The sequence below is a fragment of the Salmo trutta genome, chromosome 7 (genome assembly GCF_901001165.1).
Source record: "Salmo trutta chromosome 7, fSalTru1.1, whole genome shotgun sequence".
NCBI classification, from domain to species: Eukaryota; Metazoa; Chordata; class Actinopteri; order Salmoniformes; family Salmonidae; genus Salmo; species Salmo trutta.
In genome coordinates, this window is record NC_042963.1 from 34,846,299 (window position 1) to 34,871,582 (window position 25,284).

Here is a 25,284-nt window from a genome sequence, read left to right on the forward strand (position 1 = left end):
GGTTTTGGTTTAGTATTCATATGAATATTTATCCAAAGGAATGCGGTCTTCTCTGTGGAGGGATGACTGAGAAAAGGCAGAAACATAGGAGCATGTCAAATTGGGTGTCAAATTAAATGGCATTTAAAAATGAAGGCATACAGTGCCTTCAGAAAGTATTCACACTCCTTGACATTTTCCACATCTTGATGTGTAACAAAGAGGGATTCAAATGGGTTTGTCATTTTTGGTCAACGATCTACTGTACACTGTACAGGGTGTGACCATTGAGAAAGTTGTGGAGGCTAAACTCCTAGGTATAACATTGGATGGTCAATTATCCTGGGCAAGTCATATTGACAAAGTTGTTGTGAAGATGGGGAGAGGTATGTCTGTTTATAAATATATGTTCTGCGTTTTTTGACATGTCTACTGTTCTAGTCGTTCAGGCTCTGGTCTTGTCCCATCTTGATTACTGTCTGGTATGGTCAAGTGCAGCAAAGAAAGACCTAGCAAAGCTGCAGCTGGCTCAAAACAGAGCAGCATGCCTTTCTCTTAACTACACATACAGAACTAACATCACCAACATGCATGCCAGTCTTTCCTGGTTGAGGGTTAACAAGAGATGAACTGTTTCTCTTTTTGTTTTTATGAGAAATATTATTGTGATGAAAATTACAGATTGTCTGCATAATCAAATAACATTCAGCTCAGACACCCATGCCTACCCAGCCAGCAGCATACCACCCTGCATCCCACTGCTGACTTGCCTCTGAAGATTAGCGCGGTTGGTCCTGGTCAATCCCTGGATGAGAGACCAGATGCTGCATGAAGTGGTGTTGGAGGGCCAGTAGGAGGCACTCTTTCCTCTGCTCTAATGAAATATTGGGCCAGTGATTGGGGACATTGCCCTGTGTAGGGTGCTATCTTTTGGATGGGATGTTAGACAGGTGTCCTGACTATGTGGTCACTAAATATCCCCATGGCACGTATTGTAAGAGTAGGGATGTTAAACCTGGTGTCCTGGCTAAATTTCCAATCTGGCCTTCATACCATCATGGCCACCTAATCATCCCCAGCTTACAATTGGCTCATTTATCCCCCCTCTCCCCTGTAACTATTCCCAAGGTCGTTGCTGTAAATGAGAATGTGTTCTCAGTAAGCTTACCTGGTAAACATTTTTTTACATATTCATATATGCCACCAGGGGTCTCTTGACAGTCCCCAAAACAAATTCATGGCAACACAGTTTTATAAAGAGCCATGTTTGCATGGAACTCTCGTTCATCTCCTATATACTCAAGAAAAGAGCAAAATTACCTTTAAAAACACAGATTAAAAAAACAACTCATGGAACAGCGGGGACTGTGAGGGGACACACACACTAACACACAATTTTTGTTATATTTTTTGTATTATGTTTTTGTTGCATTGTTTGAATATCGTATTTTAAATTTGTCTGACTTTCCTTGTCTATCAGTGTTTTGTTACTTGTCATGTTTTGTGTTTTTTTTGTGGACCACAGGAAGAGTTGCTTCTGCAAAAGCTAATGGGGATCCAAATAAACAAACAAATTAGTGTGAGAAATTGCTAATGTTGGCACACTACCTGTTCTACATGCTACAGTAAACAGTGCAGAGTTTTAGTTCTATTTTGAGGCTAAGAGTTTCTCTTGCTCAGTGTCGGACTACATTGTACTTTACCCTTGGCAATTCCACGGTCACGGAATTGCGCTGAGACCAATGTTTTTTGCCAAACAAAAAACATTGATTTAAAAGTTTAAGAAACCACAAGGTATACTTAACAATTTACACTACAAAAAAACTTGCTGGATAAACCGCAGATGCAAAGTTTAACAGAATTTCAGTAAAATCTCCCTCAGTTTTTTGTGTGCACATTTTCTAAAAACTCTTACATTTCTTCTCCGAATTAAGATTCAACTATGTCTACAAAAAGAATGGGGTGTCAGCTACGACATGACACATTGAACTACAATAAGTGAAGTGGATTTACACCCAGTAACGGAATTTCATCATGGGTCCCTGATCTATATTAAACAGAAATGCATAATTATGGATATGAATGTAATTATTTTCATGGTGATGTATCCTAAATAGGTACACAAAATGTATACATATGCAATATCCTCCTTTGCATATTTGGGTATTATTCTACACACTGGCTATTATTTAAATAAGCTCTGCCCACAAGACCAAATTTGGTTGGTACAGACCAAATTTGAACCAATCATAGACGTCTATGTTTCACAAGTTTGGACATCAAAGTAGAGTACCGCACAACACAGAACAGTAAAAGTAAAGTATAGTTCAGTACAATAAAGTGTACTCAACTCTAATGTGCTCTGTGGACTTTACTGTGGTGTCCAAACTTGTGAACCCAACTGTGGTTTGTGAGTATTATGATTTCCCATTGCTGTCACCAATTTTTATATATATATATATATATATATATATTTTTTTTTGGGGGGGGGGTGAATTTTGAGTTGTAATCACGTAAATATATAATAAAACAAATTATCTATTTATCTCAGTAAAAACACAAACTAATTGATAGGTCTACGTCTACCTTTACTTGTTACTTCTGTGAACTTTCATTATCCTCCATCCTATTAGAAAGATATGTGGGTTTTTGGTAACGAAATTGCAAGGCACAAGGCAATGTTTCTTAAACTTACAGAAGACAGAAACATTTCTCAAACTAAATATACAGTGCCTTCGGAAAATATTCAGATCCCTTAACTTTTTCCACAACTTTTTGTTACATTACAGCCTTGTTCTAAAATGGATTACATTTTAATATTATTTTCAGCAATCTACACACAATACCCAATAATGACAACGTGAAAAAAGTTTTGACATTTTTGCAAAACAATTATTATTATTTTTTTTAAACATAACTTATTTACAGACCCTTTGCTTTGAGACTTGAAATTCAGCTCAGGGGCATCCTGTTTCCATTGATCATCCTTGAGATGTTCCTACAACTTGATTGGAGACCACCAGTGGTAAATTCAATTTACTGGACATGATTTGGAAAGGCACACACCTGTCTATATAAGGTCCCACAGTTGGCAGTGCATGTCAGAGCAAAAACCAACCCATGAAGACGAAGGAATTGTCCATAGAGGTCAGAGACAGGATTGTGTTGAGGCACAGATCTGGGGAAGGGTACCAAAATATGTCTGCAGCATTGAAGGTCCCCAAGGACGCAGTGTCCACAATCATTCTTAAATGGAAGAAGTTTGGAAGCACAAAGACTCTTTCTAAAGCTTACTGTCCAGCCAAACTGAGCAATCAGGGGAGAAGGGCCTTGGTCAGGGAGGTGAACAAGAACCCGATGGTCACTCTGACAGAGCTCCAGAGTTCCTCTGCGGAGAATGGAGAACCTTCCAGAAGGACAACCATCTCTGCAGCACTCCACCAATCAGGCCTTTATGGTAGAGTTGCCAGACGGAATACACTCCTCAGTTAAAGGCACATGACAGCCTGTTTGGAGCTTGCCAAAAGACACCTAAAGACTCTGGTCTGATGAAACCAAGATTGAACTCTTTGGCCTGAATTCCAAGCGTCATATCCGGAGGAAACCTGGCACCATCCCTACGGTATAGCATGGTGGTAGCAGCATCATGCTGTGGGGATGTCTTTCAGCGGCAGTGACTGAGAGACTAGTCAGGATCTAGGCAAAGATGAACAGAGCAAAGTAAAGAGAGATCCTTGATGAAAACCTGCTCCAGAGTGCTCAGGACCTCAGACTGGGGTGAAGGTTTACCTTCCAACAGGATATAACGACCCTAAGCACGCAGCCCAGACAACTCGGGAATGGCTTCGGGACAATTCTCTGAATGTCATTGAGTGGCCCAGCCAGAGCCCGGACTTGAACCCGATCGAACATCTCTGGAGAGACCTGGAAATAGCTGTGCAGCAACGCTCCCCGTCCAACCTGACAGAGCTTGAGAGGATCTGCAGGTATGCCAAGCTTGTAATGTCATACCCAAGAAGACTCAATGCTGTAATCACTGCCAAAAGTGCTTAAACAAAGTACTGAGTAAAGGGTCTGAATACTTTTGTAAATGTGATATTTCAGATTTATTTTATAAATTAGCAAGAATTTCTAAAAACCTGTTTTTGCCTTGTCATTATGGAGTATTGTGTGTAGATAGTTTGTTTTCCCTCAATTTCATCAATTTTAGAATAAGGCTGTAATGTAACAAAATGTGGAAAAAGCCAAGGGGTCTGAAAACGAACTATTCAGAGACTGTTTCAAAATGTAGGTAACCTCTCTCAATAAGATTTAGTACAGACCAGGTCTGACACGAAATGTGGAAATAGTAGCCTACTTTGAGAACAAGCCAGTGAATGCAACAAGTATTAGATGGAGCCAGATAAAGAGAGAAGATTCAAAACACAACAACACAATAAAAGATTTGTAGGATGAATTCATATTTCACACATTCACCTTGGTGTTTGCATTTGCTGTAGCCTACAACATGTCATGGAACTTCTGTAAGCATGGCCCCATCCTGCAAAGTGGCAGTGAACACCCAAAGGAGGTTTCTACACATCTACCACTCTTTGCCCTGTGTCACCCACTTTCAAATGAGTTACAACTTGGGCCACGCCCTGGTGCCACACTCTTGGCTCCCTTATTCCTGCCACTGTAGCCATATCACAAAGTGACTGCACAAGCTACATTTTGAATGCCTTCAGGGACCAGCACCTGCAGTTTCTGAGAAGGGCCTTTGCAGGGTCCCCCACGCATTATTGTTGCAATGCTGAGTATCCTCCAAAACACATACTTCCACCATTTTCTGCCTGTGCGTCCAGCATTGTAATAGCTCCTCAGCTGGTCAAGATGGTCAAGCTCTGGAACAGATAGAAGTTCCTACCACTTTTAAAAACAACTCCAAAACCTTTAGGCCCAGGATGTGTGGTACAAGGGTAAATGGGGGTACTTGGCAGACACACTCCATGGAAACATAGGCTCCCCTCCACTCCTCCTTCATCGCTCCATATCTCTATCCCTCCAATCATCTCTAACTCCTCTTCGTCCCTGCACTTTGCAGCTGAGCCCTGACTCTCCACATCACTTACTTTGCTTTCACTAACCTAGAGGAACAGAGTAACAGTGGGAGAGGAGCAACAAGTAGGATACAATTGTGGTCTCTCCTCTCATCTCTCTCCAACTCTTGCTTTTTTTGCCTGACAGACTCAGCTTGCAAATGTTCGCTGATTAGTTATGAAGCTGGGACAGTTTTCAAATTAATTGCATCAGTAGAAACAGGACAAAACAAGCAACTTGTTATCTGGTTATTTAAACAAAGATCCAACTTCTCATATGAGCGCCACTGAACTGGCATCTAAAATCAAATCAAATGTTTTGTCACATTCGCCGAATACAACAGGTGCTTACTTACAAGCCCTTAACCAACAATGCAGTTCAAGAAATAGTTAAAGAAAATATTTATTATATAAACTAAAGTAAAACTTTTGATAAAAATTAGCACAAAATGACAATGACGAGGCTGTATAGCTATATATTTATTTTTTACTTTAGCTTATTTGGTAAATATTTTCTTAATATTTTCTTAACTCTTGGTTAAGGGCTTGTAAGTAAGGATTTCACGGTAAGGTCTACACTTGTTGTAGTCGGCGCATGTGACAAATAAAGTTTGATTTGACAAAACAAACAACTAGTTAGCAGACTATATACAGCAAAACACTGCAACTGTTTCCATGAGACAGTAAGCAATCATTTGAGCCCCACTGCTGATGTGCTCGCCTGGACCAACCAAGTAATCAGGACATGACAGGATTTGCTATTCTGAGAGTTATTCCCCAAGTTTCACAACACCAAACATATATTTACTTATTACACTCACCTCGACATCATCACTTTTCAAAGTGCAATGACGTGTCCGTATCACCAACCAACATAGATACAACTTCTTTCACAATGAAAAGTTGTGTCCGCTGCAGCGCCATTTTGAGTAATGAAAAAAAATGTTAAGGTCAAATGACAACATACCGTATTTCCAATTTTTGGTTGGTAGCCACGCAAATACTACAGCAGGATGTTAGCAAGTTAATTTAGCGATATTGACACATTGTTAGAAAAACAAGGCCGTTCATGTTTCAATTACTAAGGTTCTCTACGGCCGCAATGGATTCTAAAGAGTTAATTACACTTTGTATTGTGTATCATACCAAGTCACTACAAAAATACAGGGGTCCTTACTAACTCAGTTGCCGGAGACGAATGAAATTGCTCAGGGAATAGTGATTTTACAGTTACAGAGTTTAATGAAGTTGCTTACCAAGACGACATTGAATGTTCCTGAGCAGCCTAGTTACAATTTTGACTTAAATTGGCTATCTAGCAATGATCAACAACCAACTTGACAGTGCTTAAATATCTTTTTTAAGAATGAGCAAATATTGTACAATCCAGATGTGCAAGCTCTTAGAGACTTACCCCAAAAAACTCACAGCTGTAAACGCTGCCAAAGGGGATTCTAACATGTATTGTCTCAGGGGGGTGAATACTTATCTAAATCAACATATGTTAGTGTTTTATCTTTCATAAATGTTAGATTTGTTTTCCATTTTGACAGAGTATTTTGTGTACAGTCGTGGCCAAAAGTTGAGACTGACACAAATATTAATTTTCAAGTCTGCTGCCTCAGTTTGTATGATGGCAATTTGCATATACTCCATAATGTTATGAAGAGTGATCAGATGAATTGCAATTAATTGCAAAGTAACTCTTTGCCATGCAAATGAACTGAATCGCAAAAAAACATTTCCATTGCATTTCAGCCCTGCCACAAAAGGACCAGCTGACATCATGTCAGTGATTGTCTCGTTAACACAGGTGTGAGTGTTGACGAGGACAAGGCTGGAGATCACTCTGTCATGCTGACTGAGTTCGAATAACAGACTGGAAGCTTCAAAAGGAGGGTGGTGCTTGGAATCATTGTTCTTCCTCTGTCAATCATGGTTACCTGCAAGGAAACACGTGCCGTCATCATTGCTTTGCACAAAAAGGGCTTCACAGGCAAGGATATTGCTGCCAGTAAGATTGCAGCTAAATCAACCAATTTTTCGGATCATGAAGAACTTCAAGGAGAGCGGTTCAATTGTTTGTGAAGAAGGATTCAGGGCGCCCAAGAAAGTCCAGCAAGCGCCAGGACATCTCCTAAAGTTGATTCAGCAGCGGGATCGGGGCACCACCAGTACAGAGCTTGCTCAGGAATGGCAGCAGGCAGGTGTGAGTGCATCTGCACGCACAGTGAGGTGAAGACTTTTGGAGGATGGCCTAGTGTCAAGAAGGGCAGCAAAGAAGCCACTTCTCTCCAGGAAAAACATCAGGGACAGACTGATATTCTGCAAAAGGTACAGGGATTGGACTGCTGAGGACTGGGGTAAAGTCATTTTCTCTGATGAATCCCCTTTCCGATTGTTTGGGGCATCCGGAAAAAAGCTTGTCCGGAGAAGACAAGGTGAGTGCTACCATCAGTCCTGTGTCATGCCAACAGTAAAATATCCTGAGACGGTTTATGTGTGGGGTTGCTTCTCAGCCAAGGGAGTGGGCTCACTCACAATTTAGCTTAAGAACACAGCCAAGAATAAAGAATGGTACACATCCTCTGAGAGCAACTTCTCCCAACCATCCAGGAACAGTTTGGTGATGAACAATGCTTTTCCAGCATGATGGAGCACCTTGCCATAAGGCAAAAGTGATAACTAAGTGGCTCGGGGAACAAAACATCGATATTTTGGGTCCATGGCCAGGAAACTCCCCAGACCTTAATCCCATTGAGAACTTGTGGTCAATCCTCAAGAGGTGGGTGGACAAACAAAAACATAAATTCTGACAAACTCCAAGCATTGATTATGCAAGAATGGGCTGCCATCAGTCAGGATGTGGCCCAGGAGTTAATTAACAGCATGCCAGGGCGGATTGCAGAGATCTTGATAAAGAAGGGTCAACACTGCAAATATTGACTCTTTGCATCAACTTCATGTAATTGTCAATAAAAGCCTTTGACACTTATGAAATGCTTGTAATTATACTTCAGTATTCCATAGTAATATCTGACAAAAATATCTAAAGACACTGAAGCAGCGAACTTTGTGAAAATTTATATTTGTGTCATTGTCAACTCCAGTTGTACATTCACTGTACAACTCGAAGGTCAAGAGCCGTGCGTCCTCTGAAACACAACCCAACCAAGCCGCACTGTTTCTTGACACAATGCTCACTTTACCCGGAAGCCAGCCACACCAATGTGTCGGAGGAAACACCGTACACCCGGCGACTGTGTCAGCGTGCACTGTGCCCGGCCCGCCACAGGAGTCGCTAGTACGCGATGGGACAAGGACATCCCTGCCGGCAAAACCCTCTCCTAACCTGGACGACGCTGGGCCAATTGTGCACTGCCACATGGGTCTCTCAGTTGTGTCCGGCTGCGACAGAGCCTGGACTCAAACCCAGAATCTCTATTGGCACAGCTAGCACTGCGATGCAGTGCCTTAGACCACTGCGCCACTCAGGAGGCCGAGACATCTCAATTCTGAGTTGGAGTTTCACATTTTAAAACATTTCGTTCCATGAGTAAATACTTTCTTCAGTGGTGAGTGGGACCTGGAGTTTATCCCTGTTCAAACAGTGAGTTTATTTCTGGATAAGCCAAGATGTGTAGAATATATACAGTATAGAGTATAGCCATTAATATATTTCTACAAACTACCCATACACTTTGCCAATACATCCATGCAGTGTAGCCCAAACACTATGATAACATTTAGTAGATGCTCTCATCCAGTGTGACCTTCACTCAGCACCTTAGTACACAATCAATGTTACTTAACAGATAGTACAAAAGAGCAAATAATAAATCCTGTAAGCCAAATGATCCAGTCTCCCTCCCTCCCTCCCTGGACGAGATCCGTGTCTCTGTTGACCTTAGAAGATCTTTGTTTGTTTGGATTGACAGAGGGATGCTGGGATTGCGGTCAAAAATATCCTGTCGGTGTCCCCAGTGCCACGCTGTGTGACACAACACAGCAAATGACTCCTGATCGCAAGGACAGCAGGGGACCCAGCTGTCTGGAAGGCAGCAGTCAATCATCCTCTCAGGCAAGTGGGGTACAACACAGGGCCATGCTAATGGCCTTTTCCTACAACACGAACAACAAGAGAGAACAGAAGAAAACATACAGAGAGATGGAGAGACAGAGGGAGAGATGAGGTAATGGTGTGTGTAGGCGTCACAAACAATCTGAAAGTTTATTTGGTTCTTCATGGGAGATACCAAGTCATATCCACTGCCGCCCCCCAGCCAGCATGAGGGGAATGGAATCTCCAACCTCATCAGGCTTCCTTGTTTCCGTGGCGATGGTGGGTTAATGGGTCGCCAGGAGACAGCACTGCAGTGACATGAAACACTGCCATGTACTCACTCAACACGGCGCTGTCATTTCATTCTAAAAGACTGCATTCAGATAAATAAAAGCAGCCCTGCTGCTACTCCTTGGCTTTGGTTCAAGTGTGTGTGTGCCAGTGAATTAGTGCAAAACAGACAAAAATACAGTCAGACCTAGCTCACAGAATAAGTTGAATTTGTGAGAGGCCGTTACAATGAAGAGTAGAAGTGACTGCAGCAATATTATAAACTCCAAGGGGAAGAGTATACAGCACATTCTAGGCCAGACCATGGTGAGCCGTAGGATTAACAAGTCATACTTTATGAATAGCCATTATTCGAATATTTCACCGGGGCTACAAACTTTCTCCCACCGAAGTTAGCGGTACAATGTCTGAACTTCAAAAAGTATGTCAGAAAAGATTCTAAGCTATCAATGAATAAAACCCACTCCAACAAGTCTTGAGTTTTATCTTGTCTTGATCTGCTGCAACGACTGAATTCTGTCTGTAGTGGTCTGGTCCAGCGCAGTTCTTTAACAGGCATACAGGTTCAAATCACAGCACTGGTATTGGGTTTAGAGTGTGGTGCTGTGCTGGGGAAACGTGACTCCTGTCATATGGCTTTGTTTAACAACTCTGGGAACTGAAACCACCTCTCTCAAAACACAAGGCAGGCCTAATCCAAGGGACACAATAGGACTATGATTGGAAGCATATCAGATGACGTAAAACACACACACACACACACACACACACACACACACACACACACACACACACACACACACACACACACACACACACACACACACACACACACTTTCACATGTATGCACAAACCGTACAGACATACATACAGTCACAGACATTTGCCTGACACGCGGACGGACACACACTAGAGATGTGCACGGTTATTAGAATATTCGAATGGACATTAGTATTTGAATACTTGTGTGAGCATTCATTTTTGCAACAACAAAAAAACAGCCTATTTTAACACTGAAAGGACTTTTTCTAAATTAAATTTAAATATCCATGTGATATACCATGACAATCCAAATTATTAATTATTCAATGTATAAAAAGACCCGTAGCCGACCGGTAGCCTTCACCTGTGTAGCTTGTTGTTTACGTTGGCCAATCAAAGTGGAAAAGAGGTTCTTCAAAGTTAGCGAAATGAGAAGGAGTAGTCTACAAGGACGAACCAACAGGTAGGCTGTTTCATCTGAATGGGGTTGTAGGCTACAAGGACGAACCAACGGGTAGGCTGTTTCATCTGAATGGGGTAGTAGGCTACAAGGACGAACCGACGGGTAGGCTGTTTCATCTGAATGGGGTTGTAGGCTACAAGGACGAACCAACAGGTAGACTGTTTCATATGAATAGGGTTGTAGGCTACAAGGACGAACCAACAGGTAGGCTGTTTCATCTGAATGGGGTTGGGGAGAATGCGCAGCATGTGGCCTATAGCTAGCTAGGTTCCCTAGGCTACTCCAGTCAAGAGAGGCACTGTTATATGGGATGATAAATAACATTAAGGCTGACACATGTTTTTCGCATTTCCGGATACCTGACAAAAATTCTTGATACTATTTGAAAAGTTAAATTATTTTGAACCCCCATACCTAACACACACACACCCACACACACACACACCACACACTAGGGGCATTTTCTTTTTGTCTTTCGTTACAAATATTGCGATTGCGATTTGACTTGTGATATTGATCAAAATACTTGGGTGAACTGTTGGAATCATTCAAATTGAATGATTTATATTAAGAAGCAAAGTGAAAAGCAGCATCATTCTTGTTTGTAACAATTTGTTGACTGCATTTGACCTAACAGAACAGCATGAAACTTATATTGAATCTAATAATAAGGAGGAGGAACTGTACTGCTTGATTGATAGACGGACGGACGGACGGACGGACCGGGGGGCAGCTGCAAGAGGCGAGTGAGAGAGACAAACGGAGTAAGCAAAACAAAAACAAAAAACGGATGTTACACGCGGCTTAGTGGCGTTTCGAAAATAGTGCATGTGATATCCATATTGTACGTCAAGATTACGATTTCGATATGAATTAGATTCATTGTGCAGCCCTAACTAACGCATGCGCGCACACAGACACAGACACACACACACACACACACACACACACAGGGCTAGCCACTAACCCCACTTCCCCTGACAACAGGAAAAGCCAGGAGCAAAATATTAACCAAAACAATACACAACATGGTTCTGCTCCTTGACTGAGTGTCACCAAGTGAGAAATTACTGTGCTTATGTATGAAAACATCGGGCCACCTGTCTCCTGCGGTGTGAGGTACTACTGGGACTGTAATGGAACACATTAATCTTGATTAAGGAGATATCGGAGCATGCTCCTGTCAGCTTGCTCACATTGCCATTGCTGATGATGCATCTTTGACTCGCTGCGTTACAGTAGTAAATACAATAAGAAGTGAGGATGGCAGATATAGCGGATAGTCATACAGTACTAAATAGTATCTACCCTCCTATAGAGAGAAGTGATAGCTGGTGTGTTTGTCAGGTTGAGAGTGCAGTATCAGACCATGAGGCATCAGCAAGCCAATAAGGTGTGACAGATGTTGTATGCCAACACTATCGCCTGATCATACATTCATATTGACAAGCGAGACATGGGGAACACCCTTATTCCATACCGCACACAGATGACTAATAAAAGCTTTATTGGCCTTTGTCACTTCACACACACACACACACACAACACACACACACACACACACACACACACACACACACACACACACACACACACACACACACACACACACACACACACACACACACACACACACACACACAGAGTAATTCCAACTATATTCCAACCAGGTCTGTTGTGATTGATAGGGTTCATTATAACAAGAATACTTTACTGTGCAAGCTGGCAGAACACATACAGGGTGCCAGAGAACAGAGTCACAGGGGAAGGGAGATTACAAACAGACAGGGGGTCCATTTTGGAAAGATATATTTACAATACATGCAGGTTTAATTTGCTCTGTGTGTGTGTGGGTGGTGTTAGGTCTGGGTGACGATGATTGGTCAGACCAAAGTGGGTTGGTCACATAGTGGAAGTCTAAAGTTTGGCAGCCTTCTCTAAATTCACTACAACCTCAGGCACTAACGTTCATAACTATAACATGTTTAACGCCTGTGTCTTACAGTGGCTTCAGAAAGTATTCATACCCATTGACTTACTCCACATTTTATTGGTTTACAGCCTGAATTCAAAATGGATTAAATTGTTAGATTTTCCTCACCAATCTACACACAATAGCCCTTAAATGAAAAAAGTGAAAACATGTTTTTATATTTTTTTGCAAATTTATAGAAAATGAAATACAGAAATATCTAATTTACTTAAGTATTCACACCCCTGAGTCAATACTTTGTAGAAGCACCTTTGGCAGTGATTGCAGCTGTGAGTCTTTATGGGTAAGTCTAAGAGCTTTCCACACCTGGATTGTGCAACATTTGCCCATTATTATTTTTTTAATTCTTCAAGCTCTGCCAAATCGATTGTTGACCATTGCTAGATAACCATTTTCAGAACTTGCCATAGAGTTTCAAGTAGATTTAAGTCAAAACTGAGCATTCACTATCTTCTTGGTAAGCAATTCCAGTGTAGATTTGGCCTTGTGTTTTAGGTTATTGTCCTGCTGAATGCTGAATTACTTCTCCCAGTGTCTGTTGGAAAAGTTTTCCTATAAGATTTTGCTTGTGCTTAGCTCCATTCTGTATTTGCTTCATTATCCTGAAAAACTCCCCAGTCCCTAACGATTACAAGCATACCCATAACATGATGCAGCCACCACTATGAGTGGTACTCAGTAATGTGTTGCATTGGATTTGCTCCAAACATAACACTTTGTATTCAGGACAAAATCTTAATTGCTCTGCCACATTTTTGCAGTATCACTTTAGTGCCTTACTGCAAACAGGATTCTTGTTTTGGAATATTTTTATTCAACACAGGTTTCCTTCTTTACACTCTGTCAATTAGGTTAGTATTGTGGAGTAAGTACAATGTTGTTGATCCACCCTCAGTTTTCTCCTATCAAAGCCATTAAACTCTGTAACTGTTTTAAATTTTGAATTCAGGCTGTAACACAACAAAATGGGGAATAGGTCAAGGGGTATGAATACTTTCTGAAGGCACTGTATGCATACATTTATGACATTGTAAATTAAAAATCAACCACTCTATTCCCAACTAAAGTAATCAACAAACTGTTCTGCAATACTGAGACACTGTAACTTGTCCCAAATTGCACAAGTGCCAAACCAATGAGAAATGAATTAGAGATACAGAGAAAGACATCAAGACAATGGCATCAGCTAAAAAAAATACTAACTTTCACCCATTCCAGAATGTATAATGATTAACAGAATATCAGCTGGTTCGGATTTAGATGTCAGAACTAAATCCGTTTTAGAGCACAAACAACCAGTGAAAATATTTGTAATTCTATTTAAACTGTGTATATCTTACAAACTGACAGGTGGTATAAGCTACACAGCTGAATTATTTGGGTCTACAATTCTGTGGACAACTCAACTCCGTACCCCGATGTCACCTTTAAATCTGAAACATGTTGTGTTTTAACAATAATGAGGCATTTTCTATTGAACTCCCATTGCCTTCAAAAAATGTGGCTGCAGATGTTTTGCACAACAAATCAATTCTCAATGGTCTGTCTTTATTCAAACTGTGTAGAGTGTTCATAGCTCTATGTATATCAACTGGCTAATAGTCATCATACTAGTATGCCTACACTGGACTTCATTAAAAGAAAATCAAGCAGCCCTTTTATTTAGCTACACGTTAAAACAATGTTTTTACTAGTGTTTCTGTGTAGTTACTCCTCTCAATAGGTCTCTGATGAGAATAGGCTAATTTCAAGAATTCTAAATTCCATTCATGACTAGGTCCACAACTTTCATATTGAAAGCAGATCAAAACCTGTCCTGGTACTGTAATACAATCAGACATGGGTTCAAAAACTATTTCAAATATCTCAATTACTTTCACAAAAGTTTGGACAACTACTCATTCAAGGATTTTTCTTTATTTTAAAAAATGTTCTACATTGTAGAATAATAGTGAAGACATCAGAGCTATGAAATAAGAATCATGGAATTGTGTAGTAACCAAAAAAAGTGTTAAACAAATGAAAATACACTGCTCAAAAAAATAAAGGGAACACTTAAACAATACAATGTAACTCCAAGTCAATCACACTTCTGTGAAATCAAACTGTCCACTTAGGAAGCAACACTGATTGACAATAAATTTCACATGCTGTTGTGCAAATGGAATAGACAACAGGTGGAAATTACAGGCAATTAGCAAGACACCCCCAATAAAGGAGTGGTTCTGCAGGTGGGGACCACAGACCACTTCTCAGTTCCTATGCTTCCTGGCTGATGTTTTGGTCACTTTTGAATGCTGGTGGTGCTTTCACTCTAGTGGTAGCATGAGACGGAGTCTACAACCCACACAAGTGGCTCAGGTAGTGCAGCTCATCCAGGATGGCACATCAATGCAAGCTGTGGCAAGAAGGTTTGCTGTGTCTGTCAGCGTAGTGTCCAGAGCATGGAGGCGCTACCAGGAGACAGGCCAGTACATCAGGAGACGTGGAGGAGGCCATAGGAGGGCAACAACCCAGCAGCAGGACCGCTACCTCCACCGTTGTGCAAGGAGGAGCAGGAGAACCACTGCCAGAGCCCTACAAAAATGACCTCCAGCAGGCCACAAATGTGCATGTGTCTGCTCAAACGGTCAGAAACAGACTCCATGAGGGTGGTATGAGGGCCCGACGTCCACAGGTGGGGGTTGTGCTTACAGCCCAACACCGTGCAGGACGTTTGGCATTTGCCAGAGAACACCAAGATTGGCAAATTCGCCACTGGCGCCCTGTGCTCTTCACAGATGAAAGCAGGTTCACACTGAGCACGTGACAGACGTGACAGAGTCTGGAGACGCCGTGGAGAACGTTCTGCTGCCTGCAACATCCTCCAGCATGACCGGTTTGGCGGTGGGTCAGTCATGGTGTGGGGTGGCATTTCTTTGGGGGGCCGCACAGCCCTCCATGTGCTCGCCAGATGTAGCCTGACTGCCATTAGGTACCGAGATGAGATCCTCAGACCCCTTGTGAGACCATATGCTGGTGCGGTTGGCCCTGTGTTCCTCCTAATGCAAGACAATGCTAGACCTCATGTGGCTGGAGTGTGTCAGCAGTTCCTGCAAGAGGAAGGCATTGATGCTATGGACTGGCCCGCCCGTTCCCCAGACCTGAATCCAATTGAGCACATCTGGGACATCATGTCTCGCTCCATCCACCAACGCCACGTTGCGCCACAGACTGTCCAGGAGTTGGCGGATGCTTTAGTCCAGGTCAGGGAGGAGATCCCTCAGGAGACCATCCGCCACCTCATCAGGAGCATGCCCAGGCGTTGTAGGGAGGTCATACAGGCACGTGGAGGCCACACACACTACTGAGCCTCATTTTGACTTGTTTTAAGGACATTACATCAAAGTTGGATCAGCCTGTAGTGTGGTTTTCCACTTTAATTTTGAGTGTGACTCCAAATCCAGACCTCCATGGGTTGATAAATTGGATTTCCATTGATTATTTTTGTGCGATTTTGTTGTCAGCACATTCAACTATGTAAAGAAAACAGTATTTAATAAGATTATTTCTTTCATTCAGATCTAGGATGTGTTGTTTATGTGTTCCCTTTATTTTTTTTAGCAGTATATATTTTATATTTGAGATTCTTCAAAGTAGCCACCCTTTGCTTTGATGACAGCTTTGTACACTCTTGGCATTCTCTCAACCAGCTTCATGAGGTAGTCAAATGGAATGTGTTTCAATTAACAGGTGTGCCTTGTTAAAATATCATTTGTGGAATTTCTTTCCTTCTTAATGCGTTTGAGCCAATCAGTTGTGTTGTGACAAGGTAGGGGTGGTATACAGAAGATATCCCTATTTGGTAAAAGACCAAGTCAATATTATGGCAAGAACAGCTCAAATAAGCGAAGAGAAACGACAGGCCAGCATCACTTTACGACATGAAGGTCAGTCAATCCGGAACATTTCAAGAACTTTTAAAAAGTTTCTTCAAGTGCAGTTGCAAAAACCATCAAGCGCTATTATGAAGCTGTCTCTCATGAGGACCGCCACAGGAAAGGAAGCCCCAGAGTTACCTCTGCTGCAGAGGATAAGTTCATTAGAGTTACCAGCCTCAGAAATTGCAGCCCAAATAAATGCTTCATGGAGTTCAAGTAACAGACACATCAACATGAACTTTTCAGATGATACTGTGTGAATCAGGGCTTCATGGTCGAATTGCTGCAAAGAAACCACTACTAAAGGACACCAATAAGAAGAGGAAACTTGCTTGGGCCAAGAAACATGAGCAATGGAAAATAGACCTGTGAAAATCTGTCCTTCGTCTGATGAAGTGTGTCTGCTGTGTCTTTGTGAGACGCAGAGTAGGTGAACGGATGATCATCACATGTGTAGTCCCCACCGTGAAGCATGGAGGTGGTATGATGGTGCTTTTCTGGTGACACTGTATGTGATTTATTTAGACCAGCATGGCTACCACAGCATTCTGCAGCGATACGCCATGCCATCTGGTTTGTGCTTAGTGGGCCTATCATTTTGTTTTTCAACAGGACAATGACCCAAAACACCTCCAGGCTGTGTAAGGGCTATTTGATCAAGAAGGACAGTGATGGAATGCTGCATCAGATGACCAGGCCTCCACAATCCCCTGATCGCAACCCAATTGAGATGGTTTGGGCTGAGTTTCTTTATTTTTTATATTGATTGAAGGAAAAGCAGCCAACAAGTGCTCAGCACATGTGGAAACTCCTTCTAGACTGTTGGAAAAGCATTACAGGTGAAGCTGGTTGAGAAAATGGTTAGTACATGATTCCATATGTGTTATTTCATAGGTTTGATGTCTTCACTATTATTCAACAATGTAGAAAATATAAAAAATAAAGAAACCCTTGAATGAGTAGGTGTGTCCAAACTTTTAACTGGTACTGTACATTCGAAGTAAGTATTCAGATAGGCCTATCTTTTATTTGAAAAATAAACCAAGTAGTTTAATATTTTCATGTATTTATAAATAGACTTTGAACATTTTTGAAGAACTCAAATACACCGACTCAAGATCACTCCCATACATTTAACCCAGGTATTTGAAATAAGTATTTTAACACTGTCAAATAGAACTTGGCAGACAATTTGGTTTTTACAAATAAACATTCAAATACTCAAATAAAAGTACTTGTTTAGGGCTGTGTATTTGAAAATACTCAAAATAAAGTTTCAATACCAGATAGTCAAATACATGTATATGAAACCAGGTCTGCATACAATCCCATGTCTGCTGCCCAGGCTGCTAGAAGTGTAAATTGAGGCAAAAGAGGCTAGACTTCCATACAGCTTCTCAGGACCCCAGCTGCCATGGCACAGATTGACTTGTCAACAACCCTCGTCATAACTTGCCTACATCCTCTCCCTCTGCTTCAACTCTAAACAGCCTCCACACCTCAATAAAATAACGGGAATTTTATAATTGCCCGCTGCTATTGGGTTTGCAAAAGCAAAACAACGGTACGTACAGTATCCAAGCTAAATCGACGTCGCAGCCTATGATGGTGCACATACTTTGCCCCAACTCTGTTTGAAGTTAGCGGTGGCTACATTGTAAGGTTGTGACAACAACGATATCATGGACACAAAAGTAAAGAACAGGCTACATCTTAATTGTTACTTGTTGCGAAAGCACGCTTGTTCTTTTCTGATCTCCCAGAGCAGTCACGGCGGCACTGTTTGAAGCGCTAACAGAAGTGAAAGCTTGAACACTGAAAGCTAGTGGTTTTGAAACTTACCAACCAAGCTTGAGCCCGTCCCCGAACCAAGCAAGAGGTACCAGATCCACATGATATGGTATTTTCCAGCCTGCTTTTATCCACCCCGCCGTGGCCAACAATCTGGGCAATATAAAACGTATTTGGTTCGCTTTTATCTTCACTTTTCTGGATGTTTTATCCTTTTTTTCTCTCTTCGGGCCAAAGTTCTAAAATCGCTTGCGTAAAGAGGTGGCTTATCGCTGGGACAAACGTGTGGAATAAGGGCTATGGAGGAGGATGGCGGTGGCAGGGGAGTTGGAGTGAGTGGGGATCGGGTTAGCGCTGTGAGAGAGAGGCGGAGACTTGTGGTTGCTACAGAAGACTAGAGGTCGGTTGGGAGTAGGACCATGTGCAGCACTCACAAACTCTTTATCACAGAACTTGTGACATAGCCAGGCCAATGTTTATTCAAAAGTTTGGCACATCCTATTCTATTCAGCCATTAGTTATTCCTCCTTTATACGTCCCGTGTGGCTCAGTTGGTAGAGCATGGTGTTTGCAACGCCAGGGTTGTGGGTTCGATTCCCAAAGGGGACCAGTATGAAAGAAATGCATGCATTCACTACTGTAAATCGCTCTGGATAAGAGTGTCTGCTAAATGTCTAAAATGTACTTTATTGGCTTGTGAGAGGAAATCTCTGTAGACTTTAGATACCTAGGAAAAGCCATGTCGCATGTGTGCACTCAGTGAGAAGTTAGAATAAGCTACAGCTCCTTGTTTGCTCTCTGCCCGAAAAAATCTAATTCATGAAAACATCAGTTGACATTTTTTGGGGATAAATTTGTATGTTTTTTTTCTCCCTATGTGAAATTCAATTTCACTAAGAGATAGTACACTGCATATGTTACCTTTATTTAACTGGGTGACGTCACTCGCTCTGCGACCTTAAGTAGTTGTTCCCCTTGCACTGCAAGGGCCGCGGCTTTTGTGGCGCGATGGGTAACGATGCTTCGTGGGTGTCAGTTGTTGATGCGCGCAGAGGGTCCCTGGTTCGCGCAGAGGGTCCCTGGTTTGAGCCCAGGTTGGGGTGAGGAGAGGGACAGAAGCTATACTGTTACATTGATGCTGTTGACCCCGATCATTGGTTGCTGCGGAAAAAGGAGGAGGTCAAAAGGGGGGTGAGTGTAACCGATGTGAAATGGCTAGTTAGTTAGCGGTGGTGCGCGCTAATAGCGTTTCAATCGGTGACGTCACTCGCTCTGCGACCTTAAGTAGTTGTTCCCCTTGTGCTGCAAGGGCCACGGCTTTTGTGGCGCGATGGGTAACAATGCTTCGTGGGTGTCAGTTGTTGATGTGCGCAGAGGGTCCCTGGTTCAAGCCCAGGTTGGGTCGAGGAGAGGGACAGAAGCTATACTGTTACATGGGCAAGTCAGTTAAGAACAAATTCTTATTTACAATGACAGCCTACTGGGGAACCGTGGGTTAACAGCCTTGTTCAGGGGCAGAATGACAGATTTTTACCTTGTCAGCTCTGGGATTTAATCCAGCAATCATTCGGTTACTGGCCCAACGCTCTAACCACTTGGCTACCCACCACCCCAATATGCATATACAGTACAACACTATTGTGAAAAGCATCACTCTTTATAACACACATACAAACACACACTCAAGCATGTATGCATGTACACACACTCACACATCCACACACACTCATGCATGCCCGCGTACACACACACAAACACCACATCAGTCTGGCTGTCAGTGTCAGTGTTGTGAAAAGTGTGTAAACTCTGAGAACAGAGGGAGCAGACAGAACAGAAGCGATGAGCTTTCACCTGAGTGGACCTTTTCTCTTTATCATGCAATGCAGCTGTGTGAAGTCAAAGCCCAGAGTGTGTGTGTGAATGTGTTTGTCGGCTGTGTAAAAGACAGCCCCAGTTCAAACAAAAAAACAGCTTTTGAGCCCCCACTATCGAACAACCCCCGGCCCTGAAAGAATTCATCAACACATTGCTTATCAAGGCAGTAGGGCCTGGAGCAAGCAGGCAGGGAGCCAGGCAGAGTGATGTATGAGGCCATTGTCAATAATCTCAGTTTGATCCATATGGGTCATTATGGGAAAATCTCAAAGCTCAAGATTTCTTACTCTCTCATGTGTACTACAATACATAGTTTTCCATACTACACTAAAAACAAAACAAACTGTATTCCACATTATCATGGACATTTGCTGGTACTTGACTCAACTTCATGCAATACAGTTACAAAGTTGAAGAAGTTCACTGTTATGTGGAGCAGAGATTGAGACGTAACACATATATTCCAGTCAATTAATATCTAATGGATTCATAAGTGAGGGAAGCCCTTGAGTCGCTGATGAAAATAATACACCATAACAATACAACATTGCTAAACAAAACCTCCATAATGAATGAGCCCAGCACAGAGCAGAGTAAACATTTTGAGGCCTTTGGTCCCTCCCTGGGCCCTGTTCCAGAAAGCGGGTTTAGTGAAAACTCCAAGTTAGTTGACTCAGAGTTGAAGGAAACTCTTGGTTTTCGGTTTCACAAAGTCAGTTCAGCTTAACTCTGAGTCAGTTACTATGGCAACATACTCCATGAAGCTAACCTGCTCACTGGCAGGTTTTCTTTAACTAACCCTGAGTTTCTCCTCCTCTTTAGCTGAAGCCTGCAGACTGAAGGAGGTGTCAGACATGTCATGTCCTTTTCTTGAAGAGCCAGTTGATATTGAAGCACAAATACTCCGCAGAAATCTCTGTCGGGAGAAGGTGATCCCGCTTGGACGTTTTATCATTCCCTGATGATTATCTGTTTGAGCGTTTCCGTTTTTCTGCACAATCGATCATTCATCTGAACAATATTCTCAGCCCTCATATCGTTCATATGACACTAAGACCGCACTCAGTCAGCTGTATAAGGAAATAAGTAAACAGGAAACCACTCACCCAGAGGCAGCGCCCCTAGTGGCCGGAGACTTTAATGCAGGGAAACTTAAATCAGTTCTACCTAATTTCCATCAACGTGTTAAATGTGCAACCAGAGTGAAAACAATTCTAGATCACCTGTACTCCACACACAGAGACGAGCACAAAGCTTTCCCTCGCCCTCCATTTGGTAAATCCGACCACAATTCTATCCTCCTGATTCCTGCTTACAACCTAAAATTAAAGCAGGTACCACCAGTGACTCGGTCTATAAAAAAGTGGTCAGATGAAGCAGATGCTAAACTACAGGACTGTTTTGCTATCACAGACTGGAACATGTTCCGGGATTCTTCCGATAGCATTTAGGAGCACATCACATAAGTCACTGGCTTTATCAATAAGTGCATTGAGGACGTCGTCCCCACAGTGACTGTACGTAGTTACCCCAACCAGAAACCATGGATTACAGCAACATTCGCACTGAGCTAAAGGGTAGAGCTGCCGTTTTCAAGGTGCGGGACTCCATCCCGGAAGCTTACAAGAAATCCTGCTATGCCCTCCGATGAACCATCAAACAGGCAAAGTGTCAATACAGGGCTAAGATTGAATCGTACTACACCGGCTCCGATGCTCGTGTTCTGTGGCAGGGCTTGCAAAATATTACATACTACAAAGGGAAGCACAGCCGCGAGCTGCCCACTGACACGAGCCTACCAGACGAGCTAAAACACTTCTATGCTCGCTTCGAGGCAAGCAACACTGAGGCATGCATGAGAGCATCAGCTGTTCCGGACAACTGTGTGATCACGCTCTCCGTAGCCAATGTGAGCAAGACCTTTAAACAGGTCAACATTCACAAGGCTGCGGGGCCAGACGGATTACCAGGATGTGTGCTCCGGGCATGTGCTGACCAACTGGCAGGTGTCTTCACTGACATTTTCAACATGTCCCTGATTGAGTCTGTAATACCAACATGTTTCAAGCAGACTGCCATAGTCCCTGTGCCCAAGAACACGGAGGCAATCTGCCTAAATTACTACAGACCTGTAGTACTCACATCCGTAGCCACGAAGTGCTTTGAAAGGCTGATAATGGCTCACATCAACAGCATTATCCCAGAAACCCTAGACCCACTCCAATTTGCATACCACCCAAACAGATTCACAGATGATGCAATCTCTATTGCACTCCACACTGCCCTTTCCCACCTGGACAAAAGGAACACCTATGTGAGAATGCTATTCATTGACTACAGCTCAGCGTTCAACACCGTAGTACCCTCAAAGCTCATCACTAAGCTAAGGATCCTGGGACTAAACACCTCCCTCTGCAACTGGATCCTGGACTTCTTGACGGGCCGCCCCCAGGTGGTGAGGGTAGGTAGCAATACATCTGCCACACTGATCCTCAACACCGGTGCCCCCCAGGGGTGCATGCTCAGTCCCCTCCTGTACTCCCTGTTCACCCACGACTGCATGGCCAGGCATGACTCCAACACCATCATTAAGTTTGCAGATGACACAACAGTGGTAGGCCTGATCACTGACAGCGACAAGACAGCCTATAGGGAGGAGGTCAGAGACCTGGCCGGGTGGTGCCAGAATAACAACCTCTCCCTCAACGTAACTAAGACTAAGGAGATGATTGTGGACTACAGGAAAAGGAGGACCGAGCATGCCCCCATTCTCATCGACGGGGCTGTAGTGGAGCAGGTTGAGAGCTTCAAGTTCCTTGGTGTCCACATCACCAACAAACTAGAATGGTCCAAACACACCAAGACAGTGATAATGAGGGCACAACAAAGCCTATTCCCCCCAGGAAACTAAAAAGATTTGGCATGGGTCCTCAGATCCTCTTCTACAGCTGTAACATCGAGAGCATCCTGACTGGTTGCATCACTGCCTGGTACTGCAATTTCTCGGCCTCCGACCACAAGGCACTACAGAGGGTAGTGTGTACGGCCCAGTACATCACTGGGGCTAAGCTGCCTGCCATCCCTGACCTCTACATCAGGTGGTGTCAGAGGAAGGCCCTAAAAATTGTCAATGACCCCAGCCACCCCAGTCATAGACTGTTCTCTCTACTACCGCATGGCAAGCGGTACCGGAGTGCCAAGTCTAGGACAAAAAGGCTTCTCAAGGCTTTTACCCCCAAGCCATAAGACTCCTAAACAGGTAATCACATGGCTACCTGGACTATTTGAATTGTGTGCCCCCCCACCCCTCTTTTACACTGCTGCTACTCTCTGTTGATCATATATGCATAGTCACTTTAACTATACATTCATGTACATACTACCTCAATTGGCCCGACCAACCAGTGCCCCCGCACATTGGCTAACCGTGCTATCGGCATTGTGTCCCGCCACTCTCCACCCGCCAACCCCTCTTTTACGCTACTGCTACTCTCTGTTTATCATATAGTCACTTTAACCATAAATACATGTACATACTACCTCAATCAGCCCGACTAACAGGTTACTGTTATAGCCTCGCTGCTGTTATTTTTCCACTGTCTTTTTACTGTTGATTTTATTTCTTTACTTACCTATTGTTCACCTAATACCTTTTCTGCACTGTTGGTTAGAGCCTGTAAGTAAGCATTTCACTGTAAAGTCTACACCTGTTGTATTCGGCGCACGTGACAAATAAACTTTGATTTGATTTACCATTGTGGACATGCTCTCAGTTCGCAACAAATTCTTTGTGTTGCACTTAGTTTTTTTGCCAATCGGAGTTTTCTATATGACATCGGTGACGCTGAGTATATTTCCAAGGCAACCGTCTCTTGCACTGAAACGCTTACTGTACACTTTTGTGGTGTTCCCACAGACATAGATGGCACTCATATTCCTATCATAGCTCCTTCAGTAAATGAAGGAGATATTGTGAATAGGAAGTCTTTCCACAGCATTAATGTGCAGGTAGGCCTAAATAGTAGCCTCTAGGATTCCAAATGAAAGACACTTCACATTACAGCTACTGCAGCTAATTACTGTTCTGCACTGTGAAGATCATATGTAATGTAGCCCACGTCATCAGCAACGTGGAAGCAAAGTGGCCTGGATCTGTGCTCGCGATTTTTTTTGTGTACACTGAGCACTAGATTTGCCCATGGTGAGTTTATAATAGTATATAGCTATATATGATATATATAATCAATATTTTGTTTCCTCCGATTGCAACTGAAAATTTCAACTGTATCCTCGTATTATCATAGGAGAGTTTGATGGTTACCTGCTCGGTGACAGAGGGACACGAGCCAGGGTATAGATGACCATTGGGATGTTCAAGGCCCGGTTCCAGTGGCTTCGTAGGCTCAGGGTCACCCCAGAAAGGGCAATGGACATTATTGTGGCATGTGTGATTCTGCACAACATTGCCACAATTAGAAGAGAACAATGTCCTACTCAACCAGTGAACGATCCTGACCACCCCGCTGACGCACGAGATGGAAGAGCAGTCAGATACAATATGCTACCATCATTTCTGATTGACCCATCACCTCCCCAGTGTCAAATAAATACATTATGCCTTTCTTTTTATGAAGTCTTCTTTATTTCCTGCAAGTACAAATGCAGTATAGTAGTTAGTATTGTTTTATGCTGTTCAAACAAGTAAAATCATCCACCTGTGGGCACATCACCCACCTTTAAGTGATGTTCCAGCAATTGTATTTCTATTTTTATCTTTTGCATCTGCAGCCTTGTGGTCAATTTCTAAATTACATTTTTCAATTTGTTTCTCTAAGTACACCTTGTACAGCTGTTTCACAGGGGGCTATAGGAACACAAAAAATGACATTGAATTTCACAGTGCCAGGTCTATTTACTTTCATTGTAAGTCATGGGCCAATGCTGAACAACATCTTACTGAGGTAAGTTGTGCTGTGGAGGTGGATGGCCCTCTTCCTCATTGTAATTTCCAGCATTGCTCTGTTAGAGAAAAGGAAGGTGCAAGTTATATTATGGTACAACACTATCA

General features: G+C 42.8%; 1 protein-coding gene across 1 annotated transcript in view; it reads right to left on the reverse strand.

Annotated features, from left to right (window-relative positions):
• The window catches only part of LOC115197306 (low-density lipoprotein receptor class A domain-containing protein 3), a 121,572-nt gene extending 102,881 nt beyond the window's left edge, over positions 1 to 18,691 (reverse strand). Inside the window, exon 1 of the mRNA XM_029758698.1 lies at positions 18,393 to 18,691. Coding sequence (XP_029614558.1) covers positions 18,393 to 18,444 — 52 coding nt within the window. The 5' untranslated portion in view covers positions 18,445 to 18,691. The remainder of the gene's footprint in view (positions 1 to 18,392) is intronic.
• Positions 18,692 to 25,284: the final 6,593 nt, after the last annotated feature.